General features: G+C 40.5%; 4 protein-coding genes across 5 annotated transcripts in view; 1 reads left to right on the top strand and 3 right to left on the bottom strand.

Moving 5' to 3' along the window:
• The window catches only part of LOC134824381 (multidrug resistance-associated protein 1-like), a 96322-nt gene extending 92522 nt beyond the window's left edge, over nucleotides 1-3800 (top strand). For both annotated transcript variants that reach the window (XM_063836280.1, XM_063836281.1), the window contains 2 exons: nucleotides 2433-2600; nucleotides 2729-3800. In XM_063836280.1, the coding sequence (XP_063692350.1) occupies nucleotides 2433-2600; nucleotides 2729-2933 (373 nt within the window). In that variant the 3' untranslated portion in view covers nucleotides 2934-3800. The remainder of the gene's footprint in view (nucleotides 1-2432; nucleotides 2601-2728) is intronic.
• The window catches only part of LOC134824389 (thioredoxin-like protein 1), a 27498-nt gene continuing 8918 nt past the window's right edge, over nucleotides 2594-21173 (bottom strand). The window contains exon 10 of the mRNA XM_063836289.1: nucleotides 2594-2604. The gene's annotated coding sequence lies outside the window, so the exon portion shown is untranslated. The remainder of the gene's footprint in view (nucleotides 2605-21173) is intronic.
• Nucleotides 7833-18599, bottom strand: LOC134824388 (regulator of microtubule dynamics protein 1-like). The gene is made up of 8 exons (XM_063836286.1): nucleotides 18191-18599; nucleotides 17437-17624; nucleotides 17151-17310; nucleotides 10342-10467; nucleotides 9965-10159; nucleotides 8811-8960; nucleotides 8332-8397; nucleotides 7833-8206 (listed from the first exon to the last, which is right to left on the bottom strand). Exons 1-8 carry the CDS (start codon nucleotides 18296-18298, stop codon nucleotides 8153-8155), a joined length of 1047 nt encoding a protein of 348 aa, XP_063692356.1. The 5' UTR covers nucleotides 18299-18599; the 3' UTR covers nucleotides 7833-8152.
• The window catches only part of LOC134824094 (ubiquitin-conjugating enzyme E2 G2-like), a 4951-nt gene continuing 2587 nt past the window's right edge, over nucleotides 18810-21173 (bottom strand). The window contains exons 3-4 of the mRNA XM_063835809.1: nucleotides 19672-19838; nucleotides 18810-19377 (exon numbers count right to left, since the gene is read on the bottom strand). Of these exons, the coding sequence (XP_063691879.1) occupies nucleotides 19262-19377; nucleotides 19672-19838 (283 nt within the window). The 3' untranslated portion in view covers nucleotides 18810-19261. The remainder of the gene's footprint in view (nucleotides 19378-19671; nucleotides 19839-21173) is intronic.

Below are 21173 nucleotides of genomic sequence, written 5' to 3'. Positions count from 1 at the left end.
TGGATCTAATCTCAGGTAAGTGGCAATGTGGTACAAGAGGGTGGATCTAATCTCAGGTAAGTGAGAATGTGATACAAGAGGGTGGATCTAATCTCAGGTAAGTGGGAATGTGGTACAAGAGGGTGGATCTAATCTCAGGTAAGTGGGAATGTGGTACAAGAGGGTGGATCTAATCTCAGGTAAGTGGCAATGTGGTACAAGAGGGTGGATCTAATCTCAGGTAAGTGGGAATGTGGTACAAGAGGGTGGATCTAATCTCAGGTAAGTGAGAATGTGGTACAAGAGGGTGGATCTAATCTCAGGTAAGTGGGAATGTGATACAAGAGGGTGGATCTAATCTCAGGTAAGTGAGAATGTGATACAAGAGGGTGGATCTAATCTCAGGTAAGTGGGAATGTGGTACAAGAGGGTGGATCTAATCTCAGGTAAGTGAGAATGTGATACAAGAGGGTGGATCTAATCTCAGGTAAGTGGGAATGTGATACAAGAGGGTGGATCTAATCTCAGGTAAGTAGGAATGTGATACAAGAGGGTGGATCTAATCTCAGGTAAGTGAGAATGTGATACAAGAGGGTGGATCTAATCTCAGGTAAGTAGGAATGTGATACAAGAGGGTGGATCTAATCTCAGGTAAGTGGGAATGTGATACAAGAGGGTGGATCTAATCTCAGGTAAGTGGCAATGTGGTACAAGAGGGTGGATCTAATCTCAGGTAAGTGAGAATGTGATACAAGAGGGTGGATCTAATCTCAGGTAAGTGGGAATGTGGTACAAGAGGGTGGATCTAATCTCAGGTAAGTGGGAATGTGGTACAAGAGGGTGGATCTAATCTCAGGTAAGTGGCAATGTGGTACAAGAGGGTGGATCTAATCTCAGGTAAGTGGGAATGTGGTACAAGAGGGTGGATCTAATCTCAGGTAAGTGAGAATGTGGTACAAGAGGGTGGATCTAATCTCAGGTAAGTGGGAATGTGATACAAGAGGGTGGATCTAATCTCAGGTAAGTGAGAATGTGATACAAGAGGGTGGATCTAATCTCAGGTAAGTGGGAATGTGGTACAAGAGGGTGGATCTAATCTCAGGTAAGTGAGAATGTGATACAAGAGGGTGGATCTAATCTCAGGTAAGTGGGAATGTGATACAAGAGGGTGGATCTAATCTCAGGTAAGTAGGAATGTGATACAAGAGGGTGGATCTAATCTCAGGTAAGTGAGAATGTGATACAAGAGGGTGGATCTAATCTCAGGTAAGTGAGAATGTGATACAAGAGGGTGGATCTAATCTCAGGTAAGTGGGAATGTGATACAAGAGGGTGGATCTAATCTCAGGTAAGTAGGAATGTGATACAAGAGGGTGGATCTAATCTCAGGTAAGTGAGAATGTGGTACAAGAGGGTGGATCTAATCTCAGGTAAGTGGGAATGTGATACAAGAGGGTGGATCTAATCTCAGGTAAGTGGGAATGTGATACAAGAGGGTGGATCTAATCTCAGGTAAGTAGGAATGTGATACAAGAGGGTGGATCTAATCTCAGGTAAGTGGGAATGTGGTACAAGAGGGTGGATCTAATCTCAGGTAAGTGGCAATGTGGTACAAGAGGGTGGATCTAATCTCAGGTAAGTGGGAATGTGGTACAAGAGGGTGGATCTAATCTCAGGTAAGTGGCAATGTGGTACAAGAGGGTGGATCTAATCTCAGGTAAGTGGGAATGTGGTACAAGAGGGTGGATCTAATCTCAGGTAAGTGAGAATGTGATACAAGAGGGTGGATCTAATCTCAGGTAAGTGGGAATGTGGTACAAGAGGGTGGATCTAATCTCAGGTAAGTGGCAATGTGGTACAAGAGGGTGGATCTAATCTCAGGTAAGTGGGAATGTGGTACAAGAGAGTGGATCTAATCTCAGGTAAGTGGCAATGTGATACAAGAGGGTGGATCTAATCTCAGGTAAGTGGGAATGTGATACAAGAGGGTGGATCTAATCTCAGGTAAGTGAGAATGTGATACAAGAGGGTGGATCTAATCTCAGGTAAATGGCAATGTGATACAAGACTACTACTACTATGTCGGAGCTAAGTCCGATCTACGCCAGAAAAACCCTCCATATATCCCTGTCCCGCATCAGGGTTCGCAGTTCCTCTTTAGAGTTTGTCCCAACTTCCTTCAGTAACATAGACAAGTAGCTTTGTCTTGGTCGGCCTTGCTGTGCTCTACCGTGCGTAGGTTCCCATAAGACTAAATCACTGGCAAGTAGCTCAGGATGTCGGATACAAGAGGGTGGATCTAATCTCAGGTAAGTAGGAATGTGATACAAGAGGGTGGATCTAATCTCAGGTAAGTAGGAATGTGATACAAGAGGGTGGATCTAATCTAGGTTATTATGTCACATGACACATTATCACATGACTCATCGTCACATGACACAATTAATTCTCAGTGTTGGACAGAGACAGTTGGTTTGTCTCGCTAGAGCGCTGTTGTCCGATAACAACATTATTGTAATGGACGAGGCTACAGCTGCAGTGGATATTGAGACCGACTCTATTATACAGGATGCTATTAGACAGACCTTCTCTGGCAGGACTATTTTAACTATAGCTCACAGGTGGCTACATCTTTTTATTGAGTTGGGAGTCTGATGCGATACTGAATGTGATATTTAGAAACGATATCTTTATCTGTCTTATTATGTACTTACTAATGTAATTGTAAAAAGTAATTCCTTCTTATTAGGCTGAACACGATTATAGATTATGATCGGATCTTGGTGCTTGATAAAGGCGAGATTGCTGAGTTCGGAACAGCAGCAGAGCTTAAGAAAAACCAGGGGATATTCTACTCCATGCTGAACGACGCTGGCTTACTTCAAACAGTCCCCGAGGATTCTTCCCGGAAGATACTTGAAATTCCTATCTCTGATGTCAATGATAGTCAATAGTCGTGTCAGTAATCCACTGAAATATATTTATTTGTACTTTGTGTTACTGCTTTAAGTTCCGTTAAATACTAGGTTATGATTTTAGGTATAGTTATAAGGCTGAACTAGTTAAATAATAGTGCGTTTAGTTGATAGTATGACAGTTTTGCGAGGCATCAGTATGGAAATCTAAAGTCCTGTGACCCCACTGCAGATTTCCAATTAAGAAACTGTTAATGATTGGATACAGATTTTAGTAGCGACCCTTTTTTATGAATTATTGTATGAAACCTTATAGACATATCCCAGAGTTATTTAACTTATAACAATTTAAACCTACAGATTACAGATAGGCTCCCCAGATGAAACTTATTTCATGTTAACAGACAGTCCTCCACATTTGCCATGCTGCTTCAGTGCTTCATATACATTGTACATTATGTTTATAATATCTTGGTGTCAGTTCCTGTCACCAAGATGTAATTAGATCGAACGCAGAAATTAGATCGAACCGGTTCGATCTAGTAATTAGATCGAACGCGCGGCGCGGCTTTCAATGTATTTGTATATGTATCTCGCGCCAGCGTTCGATCTAATTCCTAGATCAAACCGGTTCGATCTAATTTATGCGTTCGATCTGATTACATCTTGGTGACAGGAATACATTTATACATGTTACGTGGTACGTATTGTGTCTTCATCGGTCGATTGAAATTTTAGTTGAAAAGTCAGTTAGAAGACGTTCGATTATTTATAGTCGATACTATAAAATGATATTTTCTCTAGCTACGTGTAGGTTTACTTCCTCATTCCTGAGTAATTGTATAATAGTGTATAATAGTGGTATTAATTAATATAATAAACAGAGAATCCACAACTTGTAGTCACCAAATATCGTCTTCTAACTGACTTACAGCCTTTCAATCTCCTATTAGTTGCTTAGCTGATTTTAATACTATTTTTATGATAAAATGAGTATATTTATTATTTTGTAAAGGGCATCAGTCGAGGAAGTTGCTTGAAGTTGAACTACATACAAAGTGTATACTACTATATACAACAATATGACAACTAAAATATACAAAACACACTGCGCGCTTAATTGTGATGGGCAATATTTCTTCTTTACAGAGTTGTAGGTGTATTTATTGGAGGTATTATGTGATCCATGTTGTTTGATGTTATAGCTATACATTTTCAATCTTATTCAATAAATTCAGCAACTTTAATCATCTTACATGTTAAAATTAATAAATGGTTACAAATAGATCAAATCTAAGATCATCAAACACATAATTGATTGAATTTGACGGTGTCAACCCATCGGGATCGTTGCTCTGCGAAGCAAGAATGCTAGTTTGCGCGACGAGTCGAAGCGGCGAAGTCCCCCAAACACATAAATATGGTTCTTCGAATTTTCTACGATTTACCAATCTTGAGTTGGGCGTGGTCACCGAAGGGCGTGGTCATCAGAACCTCAAACGGCATCAGTATGGAAATCTACTAAGGCTAGCAAAAAAAATTGTAAAACATGCAGTATTAATATGTAATAAGTGGCCGTCGAATCGCTCCTACTAAATCGCTCGCCCAAATTTTAAGAAAATTCTTGTGAAAAGGCCCTTTGGGCATGAAAGTGATCTGGATCGGTGTATTTTTGGACGCTGATTCCGAATCACCCCCCATGACGTAGGGTTAAAATGCTTCCCTGGAGAGTTATGGGCAAAAAACCGTTTTGGTCACGTGACAGGCTAGTAAAATACGAATTCGATTGTTTAGGGCCCGGGTTAGGGTTAGGGTTGTGGTAAGGGTTATGGTTAGCTTCGGGGTTATGGTTAGGATTAGGGTTTATGTAAAACCGTTTTGTACGGCTGCAAAACCATAAAAACCAAAGTCACGTGAAATTTTTGGGCGAGCGAATTAGTAAGAGCCCCGTCGAATAGGTCAAAAGTGGAGTTATACTTATACTCCTTATTCCCTTAATAGCATAATTAATTAGTGTCGGCCTAAGCATTTCGAATGTTCCTTCTTAGAGCTTAGTACAAGATGCACATGATCGTCACCAGAAGAGCACTGAAGCCGAATCCAGAAGCCCCGTTGAAATCCCCACAATCGGCCTTAACGTTGGTGAAGGTATCACTGTTGGCAATAGCACCCCTTATGGCGGTGGAGTACATATTGCAGATGTCGTCGGTCATCTCTGTTCAACTGTTCATTATATATTCGGAATCTTCATCTCCAATAGTTTTCAAGTCATTCCTATTATATTGTTTCGATTTCGATGTAAGATTGGAATTTCAAAGGGGGCTGCCAGCCAGTATAGTATGCCTTCAAAAGTGTATGCCAGCGCCATACTGCATACTCTGATAAAATTGTAAATTATTCTTACCACGCGAACAGAGATAATAAATTAGGTTTAACGATGATTTCATTTAAAAGTTATCTAACAGGACGAAAAAGGGAGCCGCGCCGCAGATAAAACAAATCTTATTTGGATCTTATCCGTGAATAGCTGAAGGTAGAGCGATGGTACAGTATCATATAACACGCACGTGACCAGTGACCAACCAATGTGACTAACCCACCGTTACATTCTGTGAGATCATCGCACAGACTCAGAGCTTTGAGTTTCAGTTGGTTTATCTTCACATACCTTTGTTTCTCTCCGCGTTGATCTTACAATTTGTGCTGTTACCTGATACTTAATTCTAGGCTCTTGGCTCGCTTCAAGACGTAGTACTGTTCCGGGTAAAAGTTTCTAAACGATTTTTTCCAATTTTAATATATGTGAAATTGAACTGCAATTGAATAATACACTTACAGTATCTCCAACAAGCCTTCTATATTACATTTACATACCGCACGAATGTTTTATATCGTTGGTACGTTGGTATTACCAGGGTATATTGTATATGCTAGAGTGAACATAACAATGAACATGATAAAGCCAATTTAAACATGATATTACATTTTCTTTTAGATCAACATTAAAATGAACGAAGAAACAATAATCATAAAGCTGAAGGACGGAGACCCGCTGAATGTCTCCAAACAGAGATTAACGGAAGACAGCCGAATGTTCCGCTACCTGATAGAGGAACTGAATTACGATGAGCTAGACCTGGAAGACTTCAACCCTGTGAGTGTAACATTATTTGTTACATTATTGGACGATAAGAGTGTGGGAGATTTGGAGACCGCTCAGTTCAGGGAGCAACACAAGTTAGGTCACGTGTTCGAGGTGGTGTGGCTGGTGAAGGAACTAAAGGAATGGCTGGAATGCAGGATGGAGAAAGCTGTGACGGATGAGGAGAAGTTATTTGCTTTTGAGGAGTCCCTCTATATAAGGAACAAGTGGGAGCAGCATGATTTAATGAACGGTTTTATGTGCAGGTTTTCTGGTAGGGACAACAATTCATTCGTGTTGCAGTACATGACAGAGTTGGGTAAATTAGACGTTGTTCAGATTGATCTCATGTTGGTTCTTGGAGGATGTAATACTAAACTTTTCCTTCGAATAGTTTTAATGAACTTGGAAAACAGTAAAATCCTGGATAAAAACAGTAAGTATCTTCTAAGCCGAATGGATCTCACACTTTGCTGGAAGCAAAATAAAGATCAGTTTTTAGAGATGTGCGAGAAGATACAAGATTTGTTGAATATTTCAGCAGAGGATATGAAATATGCGTTTAAACTGACTACGGAGGCAATTAAATCAGCTAGTTCCCGTAGCACGAACACAAAGGAAAGGACTACAGATCAGGTGTACAACAGTGATAAAAACATTGATTTGTGGAACAGGTGTGAAACAATGAACAGTTTGACAGATTTGATTGCAAGGAACATCATCACATCCATGTTTAAAGTTGTTGATACGCTGGTTGGAGTTTTCTACCAAAATCCTCCAACCACGGAAGAAACAGAAACATTTATTAAAATCTTGGAAACAAGCTGCAGAGACAAACACATCCAAAAGGTCCCAAAGCAGTACGTGGATATGATGATACATACCTTAAACTACTCTCCTTTATCGCAGAGATTTGAGCTTATTTCAGTGTTAAATGAAATAATCAATAACAATCAGCTTTCTAGTTATCATGAGAATGTTATCCTAAATGCAGATAAGGAGATTACCGATTCTCCAGGTATTGGAAAGAAAGTAATCAGTTCATTGAAACATTTCTTCAACAGAGATGAAAGTTTACCATCAGGCACTGTTTACAATTATCACTTTTCTTTTAAACACCCGGCAATTATATATCACAGTGTACAGAACCTGGTAACACTCCCTTTTTTTCATTATTGTCTTCATAAAATGAGAACGCTTTAAGCTAGGAACTCAAAATGTTGCACACATTTGGCTTGATAATTTAAAACCTTTTCCAAAGTTTCAAGTTCATTGTTCAAAATTTGGCGGAGTTATGACCATTTCAAAATCCATCGGATACGTGATCTCTGCACTTAATCAGTGATCCGGCCACTCAATCTCATCAAGTAAGGCGCTACTGAGGAGATGACAACCTGATCATGATTGATTGGATACCGATAATCAGCATTCGAAAATACATCGATTCAGAAGTTCAGATGTCAGAGATGTTTCAACTTTCATGTTTTAGAAAAATCTCCAATCTATCGACTGTAAAGTGATTTAGCACGTTCGGTATCATCCGTCAACGAGTTTAAATCGGCGCACGTCTTGGTAGGTTATAAACCTACAAGGGGCCAAGTGGGGCAGTTGATGGGTTACATGGACTCTAGTTCTACAGCAGCTCCATATGTATCATGTATTCTTATGATGAAGGAAGTCTGAAAATAGGCATGCTGAATGAACGGGTTCCTGAGTTTTGCCCAGGTATTTTTTGGATTCCGAAGCATGAATTGCAAAGTTGTTTATTATAATATTTGGAGAGTAATATACAAACATTACTTGGTTTAATTTATTCAATATGCTATAAATAACTTCAGTGTAATACGAATAAATATCGGCTATTAAGAGACTAACTTTGTCCATATCTGCAGATAAATTACAAACGATCACTATTATAGCTAGTACATAATTAAAAATATTACATGGGGAACTCAACTTCGCTGTTTCTTTACACATAAATAGTGATATAAACCATCTTTTTGCTAGATAAAGAATTAAGTAAAACATTCCCTATGCTTTATCCAATTATCTTCGCCAGTCTGATATCCACTGTTTTTACAGTCAGTACACACTATTTTCAAGATTGCTTCTTCAGTTACAACTTCTTTTTCAAGTCTGTTATTTGAGCTTGAAGTTCGTGTTCTGCCCCCTGACAACGATTTAATTATCACTGTAAAGTTAAAACAACTGTTCGAGCTTTAAATATCTGATATCTTAGATTCCAATATTGTAGATTCAGTACAACTGATGACAATTGATTTTGCTTAAAATTACCTGTTTCAAATCAACTCTATCCAACCAAGATTTAGCTTCTTCATTCCTTTTCAGGGCAATCAAACACTGGAAATTGAAATGTTTCACGTAAAACGTAATCTTCTATCAACGTAGGAGATACGTATTTTTCTCAAGATGTCACGTATGTCGTATATTACTATCAATATATCAAGAAAGAAGTACATGATACTGTAAAACCAATTTTACCGCGGACATTTTATCTTCCTCGCGGTTTAAATTTTCGCAAATTCAAAATTTAAATGATTCAACGAAGAATCAAGTCACGAGCAATCAATTTCGCGGAACAAATTTTCTTGAACAAAAATTACGAAATAAATTCCTCACAGAAATTTAAATGGTTTTAAAGTAGAATGGAGAAGTTTCAATGACAATTACCCTACTAAACAATTAACTGAGTATTCAGTTACTGAATTAAGTAACCAATCAACTAAATAAATAATTAACCCAATATAAGTTACCTTAGCAATGAAGAGAGAGTTCTCCATCCACTCACTATTAATCTCATCAGCACGGAGGAAGTATTGCAGGGCCTCATCATAGGTAGACTGAGGTACACACCCGAACAAAGTAGCTGCTATCTTAGCTTCCCACCACTTTATACCTGATACCTGACAGTAAAGGGTTTTATACCTGATACCTGACAGTAAAGGGTTTTATACCTGATACCTGACAGTAAAGGGTTTTATACCTGATACCTGACAGTAAAGGGTTTTATACCTGATACCTGACAGTAAAGGGTTTTATACCTGATACCTGACAGTAAAGGGTTTTATACCTGATACCTGACAGTAAAGGGTTTTATACCTGATACTTGACAGTAAAGGGTTTTATACCTGATACCTGACAGTAAAGGGTTTTATACCTGAAACCTGACAGTAAAGGGTTTTATACCTGATACCTGACAGTAAAGGGTTTTATACCTGATACCTGACAGTAAAGGGTTTTATACCTGATACCTGACAGTAAAGGGTTTTATACCTGATACCTGACAGTAAAGGGTTTTATACCTGATACTTGACAGTAAAGGGTTTTATACCTGATACTTGACAGTAAAGGGTTTTATACCTGATACCTGACAGTAAAGGGTTTTATACCTGATACCTGACAGTAAAGGGTTTTATACCTGATACCTGACAGTAAAGGGTTTTATACCTGATACCTGACAGTAAAGGGTTTTATACCTGATACTTGACAGTAAAGGGTTTTATACCTGATACCTGACAGTAAAGGGTTTTATACCTGATACCTGACAGTAAAGGGTTTTATACCTGATACCTGAAAGTAAAGGGTTTTATACCTGATACCTGACAGTAAAGGGTTTTATACCTGATACCTGACAGTAAAGGGTTATAACTATTTCCGGGAATTATATGCACTAAAACTCGTCAACACTGAGAGCTGATAATTTGCAGATTTTTCCCGCAAGGAACCGGAACCGAAGGTATTACTTCAGACCGAAAATTCCCTCCAGCAAGCTGTCAGGAATTATCACGCGTAGCCCGAAGAAACGAATGTATTATTGTATTAGGTACAATAACATGAGTGCGCAAATTATAATAATTTAAAAATGCTTTATTGAAAAGAAGAAAGAAAAGAAATTACAGAATGTCACCTCGAAACAGTATCTCCCGATCAGATGCAGCGCAGTAGAATTGTAGGGATCAATATCCAGCGAGAGTTTCACCTGCTTCTCAAATTCTAAACCCTTGGTCAGTTTAACGCGCGTATCGTCATATTTACACGTGTCACCCAGTAGGATAGCGTACCACAGGTGGCTCTTAGAGTTCCCTTCACTCAACTCTTCACCCTGCCATTGCTCAACATAATATTACATTTAACAGTAAATACAAATTGTATATTGTTATAAGTTGAAACTACCAACATTTGTGTCGTTTGCTACTGGTACATATTCAGTTCAAGATCACAGACCCAAACAAAAATCAAATAAGAAAATCAGGATGAGCAAAAAAGCAAATTAATATGATTTACTTTCTTTGCAATAGCGAGTGCCTCTAACAGTCCTTTCTGGGCGTTTACTCCCGCTTTAGTGTTGTGTTTTGCTTTCTCGTACATTATTCTAGCGAGCCTCCACATTAGTTGTGGGGTGTCTGGTGTCTGGGGGAGATACGGTTACTTAGTGACTCATGGTTACTTAGTGACTCATGGTTACTTAGTGACTCGTGGTTACTTAGTGACCTCTGGTTACTTAGTGACTCCTGGTTACTTAGTGACTCCTGGTTACTTAGTGACTCATGGTTACTTAGTGACTCATGGTTACTTAGTGACTCATGGTTACTTAGTGACTCATGGTTACGTCTTTGTGACTCATGGTTACTTAGTGACCTCTGGTTACTTAGTGACTCCTGGTTACTTAGTGACCTGAACTACTGGTTACTAAGTGACTCCTGGTTACTTAGTGACTCCTGGTTACTTAGCGACTCCTGGTTACTTAGTGACTCCTGCACTGGTTAGGGGGGGTACCAATGGCATAAAATGGAGACAAATGGCATAAAAATCGTCAAATGGCATAGAAATTTCATGGCATAAATGGAAATTTAGCTTGGCCAATTCTCCATTTATGCCAATTTATGCCATGAATTTAGGTCTTCATATTTGACCTTTAGGATGACTTTAGATTCGCAAATATTATTAGTACTTGAATAAGAGACATGTTTCATGCTTTATAACGCTTGGAATGATCGTTAAAGTCAAAGATTCATATGACAAATAACTAAATAAAGAAAATAGAAATGTATTATATCAAATATATACCAAACATTTCACTATTCAAGAAAAGCAAATTGTGAGATGTTCAAAATGTACAGAATACAAACATTGACAACACAACGATTTTGAATGTCATCAAGGAACAATGCATCTGATGTATTTGTCTTCGACGAGTAGCCAAACATTAGGAGATCCATTGATTAGGCTATGTTCCTGGCAGTAGTACTTCATCGGGCATGACTTATAAGAAATAAATCTAACCACTCCTGTTGCAAAGTCCTGCTGAGATTTGAAGACTTTAAGAGTTTCTGTACTGCCAGCTTTCAAAACTGTTGAACATCCGCATTCAGGTTGATTGTATATGCGAACATCAGAAGACACTCCAAACGCGTTCCCCTTGAATCTTGAAAGACGAGATTTTGTTGATAAAGTGCTTCTTCCTCCATTGAGCGTGAGTGTCTCAAAAGACCGGAAGGAAAGTGTTCCATATTTATCTGTTGATATCGTTTCTCCAACATCACAATCATCAACTCCAGGTTCTACCTCATAAGCTAAGTCGTCCTCATCCTCGAGGCATCCAGCTTCATCATCTACAGCTTCCCAAGAAAGTACTTGGCCATGGACGATTGGCTTCCCACTCTGTTCTTCGGGATCTGCGACTGCGGCGAACACAGGGAAATTATTTCTTTTCCCTTCTCAAATGCAGTCCCTCGACGCCCTGTCCAGCGTTATTTAAGCAATATATTATGTCATCATCATTTTGTATAATAGGAAGCAAGTATTTCAGGTCATTTGGTGAACTGTTATGTAATACTTATATACAGGTTCATCGAGATATCAATGAATATTATTTTTAAGAGGCTACCCATTCGAAACATGTTTACAGATCATTATCAATCTTATGAAAATGTTTAAATTTTAAAAGCTTCAACATGAACACGGTCCCGACACGGTTCCGGAAGGATGAACAAGATTCTGAAATCCTGCAACGACAACAAGCACACACTAGAAGCCGTTTACAAACCAAACGGAGACATCACCAAAAATGCAGAGGAGACACTGGAGGTCATGACACAAACCCACTTCAAGAATAGTGTCACTGACCCGCCAGTGCCTCCACCTGGACCTCTACCAATCACCACCACCTTACTCAATACCATCTACAGCCCAGACAGAATCGAGGAGGCTCTTAAATCCTTTGATCCGTTGAAAGCTGCTGGACCCGACACCCTCAAACCTATCATCATACAGAAAGCTTGGACACACATCAAAGACATCACCAGAACCATTATGACAAAAAATCATGAAACCCGACACATTCCAACTTTGTGGAAAGAATCCCTTGGAATCTTTCTCCCAAAGCCTGGAAAAACTGACTACAACCAACCGAAATCATTTCGCACTATCACCCTTTCTCCTGTGATATTAAAACTACAGGAGAAGGCGATACTGTGGCATATGCAACACGCTAAAGACATCAACAAACGACAATTTGGCTTTAAGAAGGGATGTTCACCCGAAGCAGCCCTTCATAAAGTTACTCACACCATCGAGCGCAGGATAGCTAAGAAGGGATATGTCTTAGGAGTCTTTCTAGATATAGAGGGAGCTTTTGATAATGTCTCTTTCAAGGCTATTTCTGACGCTATCAAGACCACGAAAGTGGATCCGGCCACAGCAAAATGGATTATCAACATGGTAACTAACAGATTCATCACATTAAATCATAAGGATAAGTCGAAAAGGGTTCGGATCCGGAGCGGGTGCCCCCAAGGTGGCATCCTTTCCCCTTTCCTTTGGAACCTGGTAGTCGATGATCTCCTGGCCTACACCGCAAGAGACATACCAGGTTATCTGCAAGCTTTTGCAGATGATCTGCTTTCTCTAGCGGAGGGGAATGATTTAGATATCATCTGGAACAGAACACGCAAAACCATCAACACAATAGAAAAATGGTGCCAAACCAAAGATCTATCCATAAGCGCACTCAAAACACAAATAGTCATGTTTACCTGGAATAAGAAATGGACACTTAGACCTGTGGTGGTGGGTAACACCACTATAGGTCTATCCAGATCTGCCAAATTCCTAGGAGTGACCCTCGACAGCAAGCTCAATTTCAATGAACATATCACCAATACCACCAAAAAAGCTACGGCATCCCTTATGCAATGTAGAAGAGCTGTCGGCCCCACTTGGGGTATGAGCCCTAAAACATGCAAATGGATGTACACCGCTGTCATCAGACCTATTCTATCATACTGCTGTAGTATATGGATTAGGGCAACCCAAACAGACACCAACGCGAGGAAGTTCAAACGAGTTCAGGCATTGGCATTGAGAATGATGTCTGGTGCCATGCCTAGTACTCCCTTCATCGCACTGAACCACCTCACTAACACTCCAGATATCATACTTTTCCTGAGAGGTGAGGCAGCAAGGGCACAGCCAGGCTTCAAGCCTACGAAAGCCTAACCCTCGAAACTATCGCCCCCAGAAAAGGTACCATCACAACTCACACCACTATCAACAAACAATTCATGGTAGACCTCAACATACCACCCAAAGCAGAGAGAGACCTATCTATACCAACCAAGATGCTTGAACGACGCTTCACGGTCACCACTCCTGGAGCTGACAACATCGAATATAGAGGCTCACTCCAAAACACCATCGACAACATCCCCAGTGAAACCATCACCTGCTACACAGACGGGTCAAGCACAGACTCAGGTAGCGGGGCTGGTTATATTATCACCACAGACAACAACAACACTACACTAGATGAAAGATCATTCAAGCTTCCCGATTATTGCACCGTTTATCAAACAGAACTCACTGCCATCATCGAAGCTTGTAAATATCTATCAACTTACAAAAACACACATATCATCATATGGACAGTCTCTCCTCTATTCAAGCTATATCCTCACCTTCAACGAGGAGTAGAACTACTAGAGACTGTTACGACACCCTCAATACACTCGGATCCACTAACACCTTAGAAATCAGATGGATAGCAGCACACATCGGATTGTGGGGTAATGAAAAAGCAGACGAGCTGGCCAAAAAAGGCACAACCAGTGAATCCACTTTGAATTGCCCAATACCACAATCTTACATCAAACGCCTGATCAACGACAAAGTCACAAAACTTAATCAAGAATCATGGATTACTGATGGTCCCAGACACACTAAACTGACACTTGGACATAAAAACATCAACATCATCAAAAATCTCAACACTACACTCGGTAACAACAGACAAAATTACAGAACTGCAGTGCACCTCATCACGGGACATTGTGGCCTCAACAAACACCTACACACCATTCGCAAATCAGACACAAGTGCTTGTCCTTAATGCGGCGACGGAGAGGAGACTGTCTCACACTTTCTCGGACAGTGCCCGGCTATTGCACAAATAAGAGGTCAATATTTCCGGGACTACTACCTCTCTGTCAATGACATATTCGACAACCAACACATCTCCACCATTGTCAACTTTACAAACCACACTAAACGCTTAGTGGTGCCGGAGGAGTTGGACCAGACAGGTGTAACATAGCGACTACTTTAACGCCGTCTTATTCCGCCTCTCTCTTCCACACTCAACCACCACTTAAGCGTTTATCTATGACACACCCCACAACACTTACCATCATCCTTGATTAAACATCTTGATTCCACTGGCAAACTCCCACAGGACTGTCATACCCCAGAGGTAGGCAAAGCATCCATATGCTATCCTCTCGTGGGCCAACCAGGCCCAGCCTCTCTGTTACAGTTTTCCACTGTTAATTTGGATATTCGATTGACTCGGAGCATTCAGTCGACTGTCCTCTCTGTTATATGGTGTGTAGCGTGTACTATGCCATACTGCCCGGTCACTTGTCCACTATCAACCAAATTCTCATATCATATTGATATACATAATTGAACGTCATTATAATCAATAATGCCCATTGCTAGGGATATTTTGAGGAATTTAATGGGTGAAAATAAATGTTGTACTAGTACAATAAATAGAGATAAAGGTGGACAGTACTAGTGTAGTGCAGACTATTCGTTATTAAATTCTCAGTTCAAAGTTTTAAAATTTCATATTTCGAATGGCATAAAATGGAGACAAATGGCATAAAAATCGTCAAATGGCATAAAAATCGTCAAATGGCATAGAAATTTCATGGCATAAATGGAAATTTTGCTTGGCCAATTCTCCATTATGCCATTTATGCCATTGGTACCCCCCCCACTGGTTACTTAGTGACCTGAGCTACTGGTTACTTAGTGACTCCTGGTTACTTAGTGATTCATGCTTACTTTGTGACTCCTGGTTAATAAGTGACTACTGGTTACTGATTCAAATTAATTAGTTTAGTAATAAAACTTCAAACATTTCCTTAATAAATAATATGGGAACACTGTATCCTACCTGGTCATTAAGTTGTGTGAGTGTAGGGAACACTGTATCCTACCTGGTTATTAAGTTGTGTGAGTGTAGGGAACACTGTATCCTACCTGGTTATTTAGTTGTGTGAGTGTAAGGAACACTGTATCCTACCTGGTTATTTAGTTGTGTGAGTGTAGGGAACACTGTATCCTACCTGATCATTAAGTTGTGTGAGTGTAAGGAACACTGTATCCTACCTGGTTATTTAGTTGTGTGAGTGTAGGGAACACTGTATCCTACCTGGTTATTTAGTTGTGTGAGTGTAGGGAACACTGTATCCTACCTGGTTATTTAGTTGTGTGAGTGTAGGGAACACTGTATCCTACCTGATCATTAAGTTGTGTGAGTGTAAGGAACACTGTATCCTACCTGGTTATTTAGTTGTGTGAGTGTAAGGAACACTGTATCTTACCTGGTCATTAAGTTGAGTGAGTGTAAGGAACACTGTATCTTACCTGGTCATCAAGTTGAGTGAGTGTAAGGAACACTGTATCCTACCTGATCATTAAGTTGAGTGAGTGTAAGGAACACTGTATCCTACCTGGTTATTAAGTTGTGTGAGTGTAGGGAACACTGTATCCTACCTGATCATTAAGTTGTGTGAGTGTAGGGAACACTGTATCCTACCTGATCATTAAGTTGTGTGAGTGTAAGGAACACTGTATCCTACCTGATCATTAAGTTGTGTGAGTGTAGGGAACACTGTATCCTACCTGATCATTAAGTTGAGTGAGTGTAAGGAACACTGTATCTTACCTGATCATTAAGTTGTGTGAGTGTAGGGAACACTGTATCCTACCTGATCATTAAGTTGTGTGAGTGTAAGGAACACTGTATCCTACCTGGTTATTTAGTTGTGTGAGTGTAAGGAACACTGTATCCTACCTGGTTATTTAGTTGTGTGAGTGTAGGGAACACTGTATCCTACCTGGTTATTAAGTTGTGTGAGTGTAGGGAACACTGTATCCTACCTGATCATTAAGTTGTGTGAGTGTAAGGAACACTGTATCCTACCTGGTTATTTAGTTGTGTGAGTGTAAGGAACACTGTATCCTACCTGGTTATTTAGTTGAGTGAGTGTAAGGAACACTGTATCCTACCTGGTCATTAAGTTGAGTGAGTGTAAGGAACACTGTATCCTACCTGGTCATTAAGTTGTGTGAGTGTAGGGAACACTGTATCCTACCTGATCATTAAGTTGTGTGAGTGTAGGGAACACTGTATTCTACCTGGTTATTTAGTTGTGTGAGTGTAGGGAACACTGTATCCTACCTGATCATTAAGTTGTGTGAGTGTAGGGAACACTGTATTCTACCTGGTTATTTAGTTGTGTGAGTGTAAGGAACACTGTATCCTACCTGATCATTAAGTTGTGTGAGTGTAGGGAACACTGTATTCTACCTGGTTATTTAGTTGTGTGAGTGTAGGGAACACTGTATCCTACCTGGTTATTTAGTTGTGTGAGTGTAAGGAACACTGTATCCTACCTGGTTATTAAGTTGTGTGAGTGTATAGGGAATACTGTATCCTACCTGGTTATTTAGTTGTGTGAGTGTAGGGAACACTGTATCCTACCTGGTTATTTAGTTGTGTGAGTGTAAGGAACACTGTATCCTACCTGATCATTAAGTTGTGTGAGTGTAGTAAGACCTTGCTCACAGCCTTGCTCCGTTAACTTGAGAGTATCGTGATCCTTATCAATACTCTGACACAGTGTTAACAAGCCACTCTCGCACTGTCTGTCTGTACACAGGCTGTCCGTTCCTTGGGCTATAATACTGAAAATTGGATGCAGTAAAATAACTGAAAACTATTTACATTATAGTTTTATTAAAGAAACACGCTAAAATCATAGAATGTATCGCGGAATTTAGATATCAGGACCTATGAACAAAGCTGGGTACCTTTGTGAAGGTATGCTCTCGAGAGCTAGCTGAAATTCATCCTCACTCTCACTATCAGAGGCTCTGTCACGTGTGACGTCACGTGATGACCGTGTGACGTCACGTGATGACCGTGTGACGTCACCATCAACCTGCGTGAGTTCACGTCTCAGTGCGGTTATCTCCAATTCTAGTCGTTTCACATTCTCCTGAAGGGGTGTTGATGAGGTGGAGGAGAGGTTTTTAATTTGAGTCTCTGATAATAAAAATGATTTTATCCAGACTATTATCTTATCTAGACCAAAAACGTAAATTTTCAGTTTTCATATATTATATATGAAACAGCTGCTGGAGTCGAACAAGTAGAACCGGTTCAAATCTGGCCTTGCGTTCCTGAGATGGTCCTCGCCAAAGTTTGAGGTTTACCTGTCAGTACTAACAAAGCTGGAACAGGTCTAAATTGTTAAATTTTTCGGTTTCTTAGTTGAGAAAACCAGCCACTTCCTGATCTTGAGGTTTGGTACAGTGGTTCCTTGGAATCATCAGGTCAACCTTTCCAAAAAGTGTAAAAAAGTTGCTAAATTTACACTAATATAAGGAACCGAAAGGAAGTTAAACCCGTTTAAAGTTTTACTAGCAATTACAGGTTAACCTCAAACGGATTTTATCATCCGGTTCTTTTTCTGCTTGTTCATCGCATACATTATGAACACTGAGAAATACATGTTCGGAATATGGAGCACTTAACTTAATTAACTGGTCCTTATTATGTTACCCTGAGTAAGTAGAGGATATAAGCGTTAACAGTGAATCCGACACACCCCGTAGTTACAACAGCTGCCATACAGTACATTATAGTCCGTGTTGTACTTATCAGGCCCATCTCTTACACGTTACTGGACAACTTCCCTGCCTGATATCTTTTACATGAAATGTTGGGCGAGCCTCTCTTTTTAGTATACAACTTCCGCTCAAAACAGATGCTTTACCACCAATGACCACACCAATTTGATTCAAAGTTATAGTCTTTATTCAGTTTCTAAAATGAGAATTTCTCAGTTGAAATACAAGTGACACTGAAATGGTGGAGCGATTCTTTAAAGTTGGAATGTTTCTCAGTTGAGCAGTGTGAAGTTCCAGTGAATAACGCCTGATAAGTGAGGCTTCATCATATAACCATACCTAGGGTTGGTAAGAAGGTTAGCGCGGACAATAACTAACATTACTTACATGGAGATTGGAGAACTCAAATTCAGAGTTCTAAAGTTTGATAACCACAACTGAACCAAAAACACGCAATAATATTTGGACTAAAGTTAATGACACACCAAGTCCGATTTGAATTATAAATTTGCACCACAACTTGAAAATTATAAGATTTAAGGAAAACTCAATTAGCAGCAAAGAAAATTCGGACTACAGCACAGTAATTCATTAAATCAACACTTTACACTAATACATCAGTAAATGAGTAACCAGCGCATACAAGATAATTAGTGGCTTAAAACTACATAATTTCCGTAATTCTACAGCTTATCTTATAGTAATGGCTACTTATCGAATCAATATAATTGTACAATTTAATAGGTATCTTAAACGAAGTCATTTAAATGAAGCCCAATCGATGTCAGTGATTTAATAATCATGTTTGTAGTTCACAGATAAGAGGGATGTTTTCTCACATATCCGATCTTTCTTGAATTCTTCTCCTCCTCAAAACTGGCACGAAATCATACAATACACGCGACATTGTGCGCGGCGCAGTTTGCACGTGTACTACTTCTAACTTCAGAGTCCAAGAGTACGTCTGTGCGCGGCGCAGTTTGCACGTGTACTACTTCTAACTTCAGAGTCCCAGAGTACGTCTGACAGCTTTATCAGCTTCCCTCAGGAACCCGTCCCTGTTGTCTCGCCACATCTTACAAGCGTCAACATTAGCCCCACTTTCCGGGTTCGGCTCAGCTGAAAATAGGGAGGTATTATCAGAGTGTGGGAGATTTAGTACAATCGGGTTACTTACAGTGAATCCTAAACAGTAACACCTCAAATACTACAATCCATAAAAAGCAGAACAAATCAGAACTTGTATTCAGTTCACATTACAGGATCCATTGACTCTAGTACATTGAACAGTACATTGAATAGTACATTAAATAGCATATATTTAACAGTACATTGAACAGTACATTGAACAGTACATTGAACAGTGCATTGAACAGTACATTTAAAATCATATTGAGGGAACTAAGTACTAACCCAACATGCTGATAACAGAGAGGAGTATCTTCTCCACACTCTGTACAGGAGACCACCTCTCTGAAGAGTGCTCGTAGCCCAGGGGGTCGTCTCCAGGTGGGTGTAGGATACTGATACACACCTTACCGCACGAGTACACGTTAGGGTGGAATAGTGGCACTGAGAACCTGCCGGACAATTGTACACGTTAGGGTGGAATAGTGGCACTGAGAACCTGCCGGACAATTGTACACGTTAGGGTGGAATAGTGGCACTGAGAACCTGCCGGACAATTGTACACGTTAGGGTGGAATAGTGGCACTGAGAACCTGCCGGACAATTGTACACGTTAGGGTGGAATAGTGGCACTGAGAACCTGCCGGACAATTGTACACGTTAGGGTGGAATAGTGGCACTGAGAACCTGCCGGACAATTGTACACGTTAGGGTGGAATAGTGGCACTGAGAACCTGCCGGACAATTGTACACGTTAGGGTGAAATAGTGGCACTGAGAACCTGCCGGACAATTGTACACGTTAGGGTGGAATAGTGGCACTGAGAACCTGCCGGACAATTGTACACGTTAGGGTGGAATAGTGGCACTGAGAACCTGCCGGACAATTGTACACGTTAGGGTGGAATAGTGGCACTGAGAACCTGCCGGACAATTGTACACGTTAGGGTGGAATAGTGGCACTGAGAACCTGCCGGACAATTGTACACGTTAGGGTGGAATAGTGGCACTGAGAACCTGCCGGACAATTGTACACGTTAGGGTGGAATAGTGGCACTGAGAACCTGCCGGACAATTGTACACGTTAGGGTGGAATAGTGGCACTGAGAACCTGCCGGACAATTGTACACGTTAGGGTGGAATAGTGGCACTGAGAACCTGCCGGACAATTGTACACGTTAGGGTGGAATAGTGGCACTGAGAACCTGCCGGACAATTGTACACGTTAGGGTGGAATAGTGGCACTGAGAACCTGCCGGACAATTGTACACGTTAGGGTGGAATAGTGGCACTGAGAACCTGCCGGACAATTGTACACGTTAGGGTGGAATAGTGGCACTGAGAACCTGCCGGACAATTGTACACGTTAGGGTGGAATAGTGGCACTGAGAACCTGCCGGACAATTGTACACGTTAGGGTGGAATAGTGGCACTGAGAACCTGCCGGACAATTGTACACGTTAGGGTGGAATAGTGGCACTGAGAACCTGCCGGACAATTGTACACGTTAGGGTGGAATAGTGGCACTGAGAACCTGCCGGACAATTGTACACGTTAGGGTGGAATAGTGGCACTGAGAACCTGCCGGACAATTGTACACGTTAGGGTGGAATAGTGGCACTGAGAACCTGCCGGACAATTGTACACGTTAGGGTGGAATAGTGGCACTGAGAACCTGCCGGACAATTGTACACGTTAGGGTGGAATAGTGGCACTGAGAACCTGCCGGACAATTGTACACGTTAGGGTGGAATAGTGGCACTGAGAACCTGCCGGACAATTGTACAC

The sequence above is a fragment of the Bolinopsis microptera genome, chromosome 12 (assembly GCF_026151205.1).
Source record: "Bolinopsis microptera isolate Bmic1 chromosome 12, MBARI_Bmic_1.0, whole genome shotgun sequence".
Taxonomy (NCBI): Eukaryota; Metazoa; Ctenophora; class Tentaculata; order Lobata; family Bolinopsidae; genus Bolinopsis; species Bolinopsis microptera.
The sequence above is the reverse complement of the archived record's forward strand: the minus strand, read 5'-3'. Positions and strand labels throughout refer to the sequence as shown.

Excerpts from the sequence above, each read along its gene's own strand:
- LOC134824388 (XM_063836286.1), bottom strand. The coding sequence starts at position 18,298 with ATGGGCCTGATAAGTACAACACGGACTATAATGTACTGTATGGCAGCT. Across the intron at positions 17,311-17,436 it reads GAGAGCATACCTTCACAAAG|TATTATAGCCCAAGGAACGG; the intron begins GTACCCAGCTTT and ends TCCAATTTTCAG. Across the intron at positions 8,207-8,331 it reads ATAGAGTTGATTTGAAACAG|GGGGCAGAACACGAACTTCA; the intron begins GTAATTTTAAGC and ends AATCGTTGTCAG.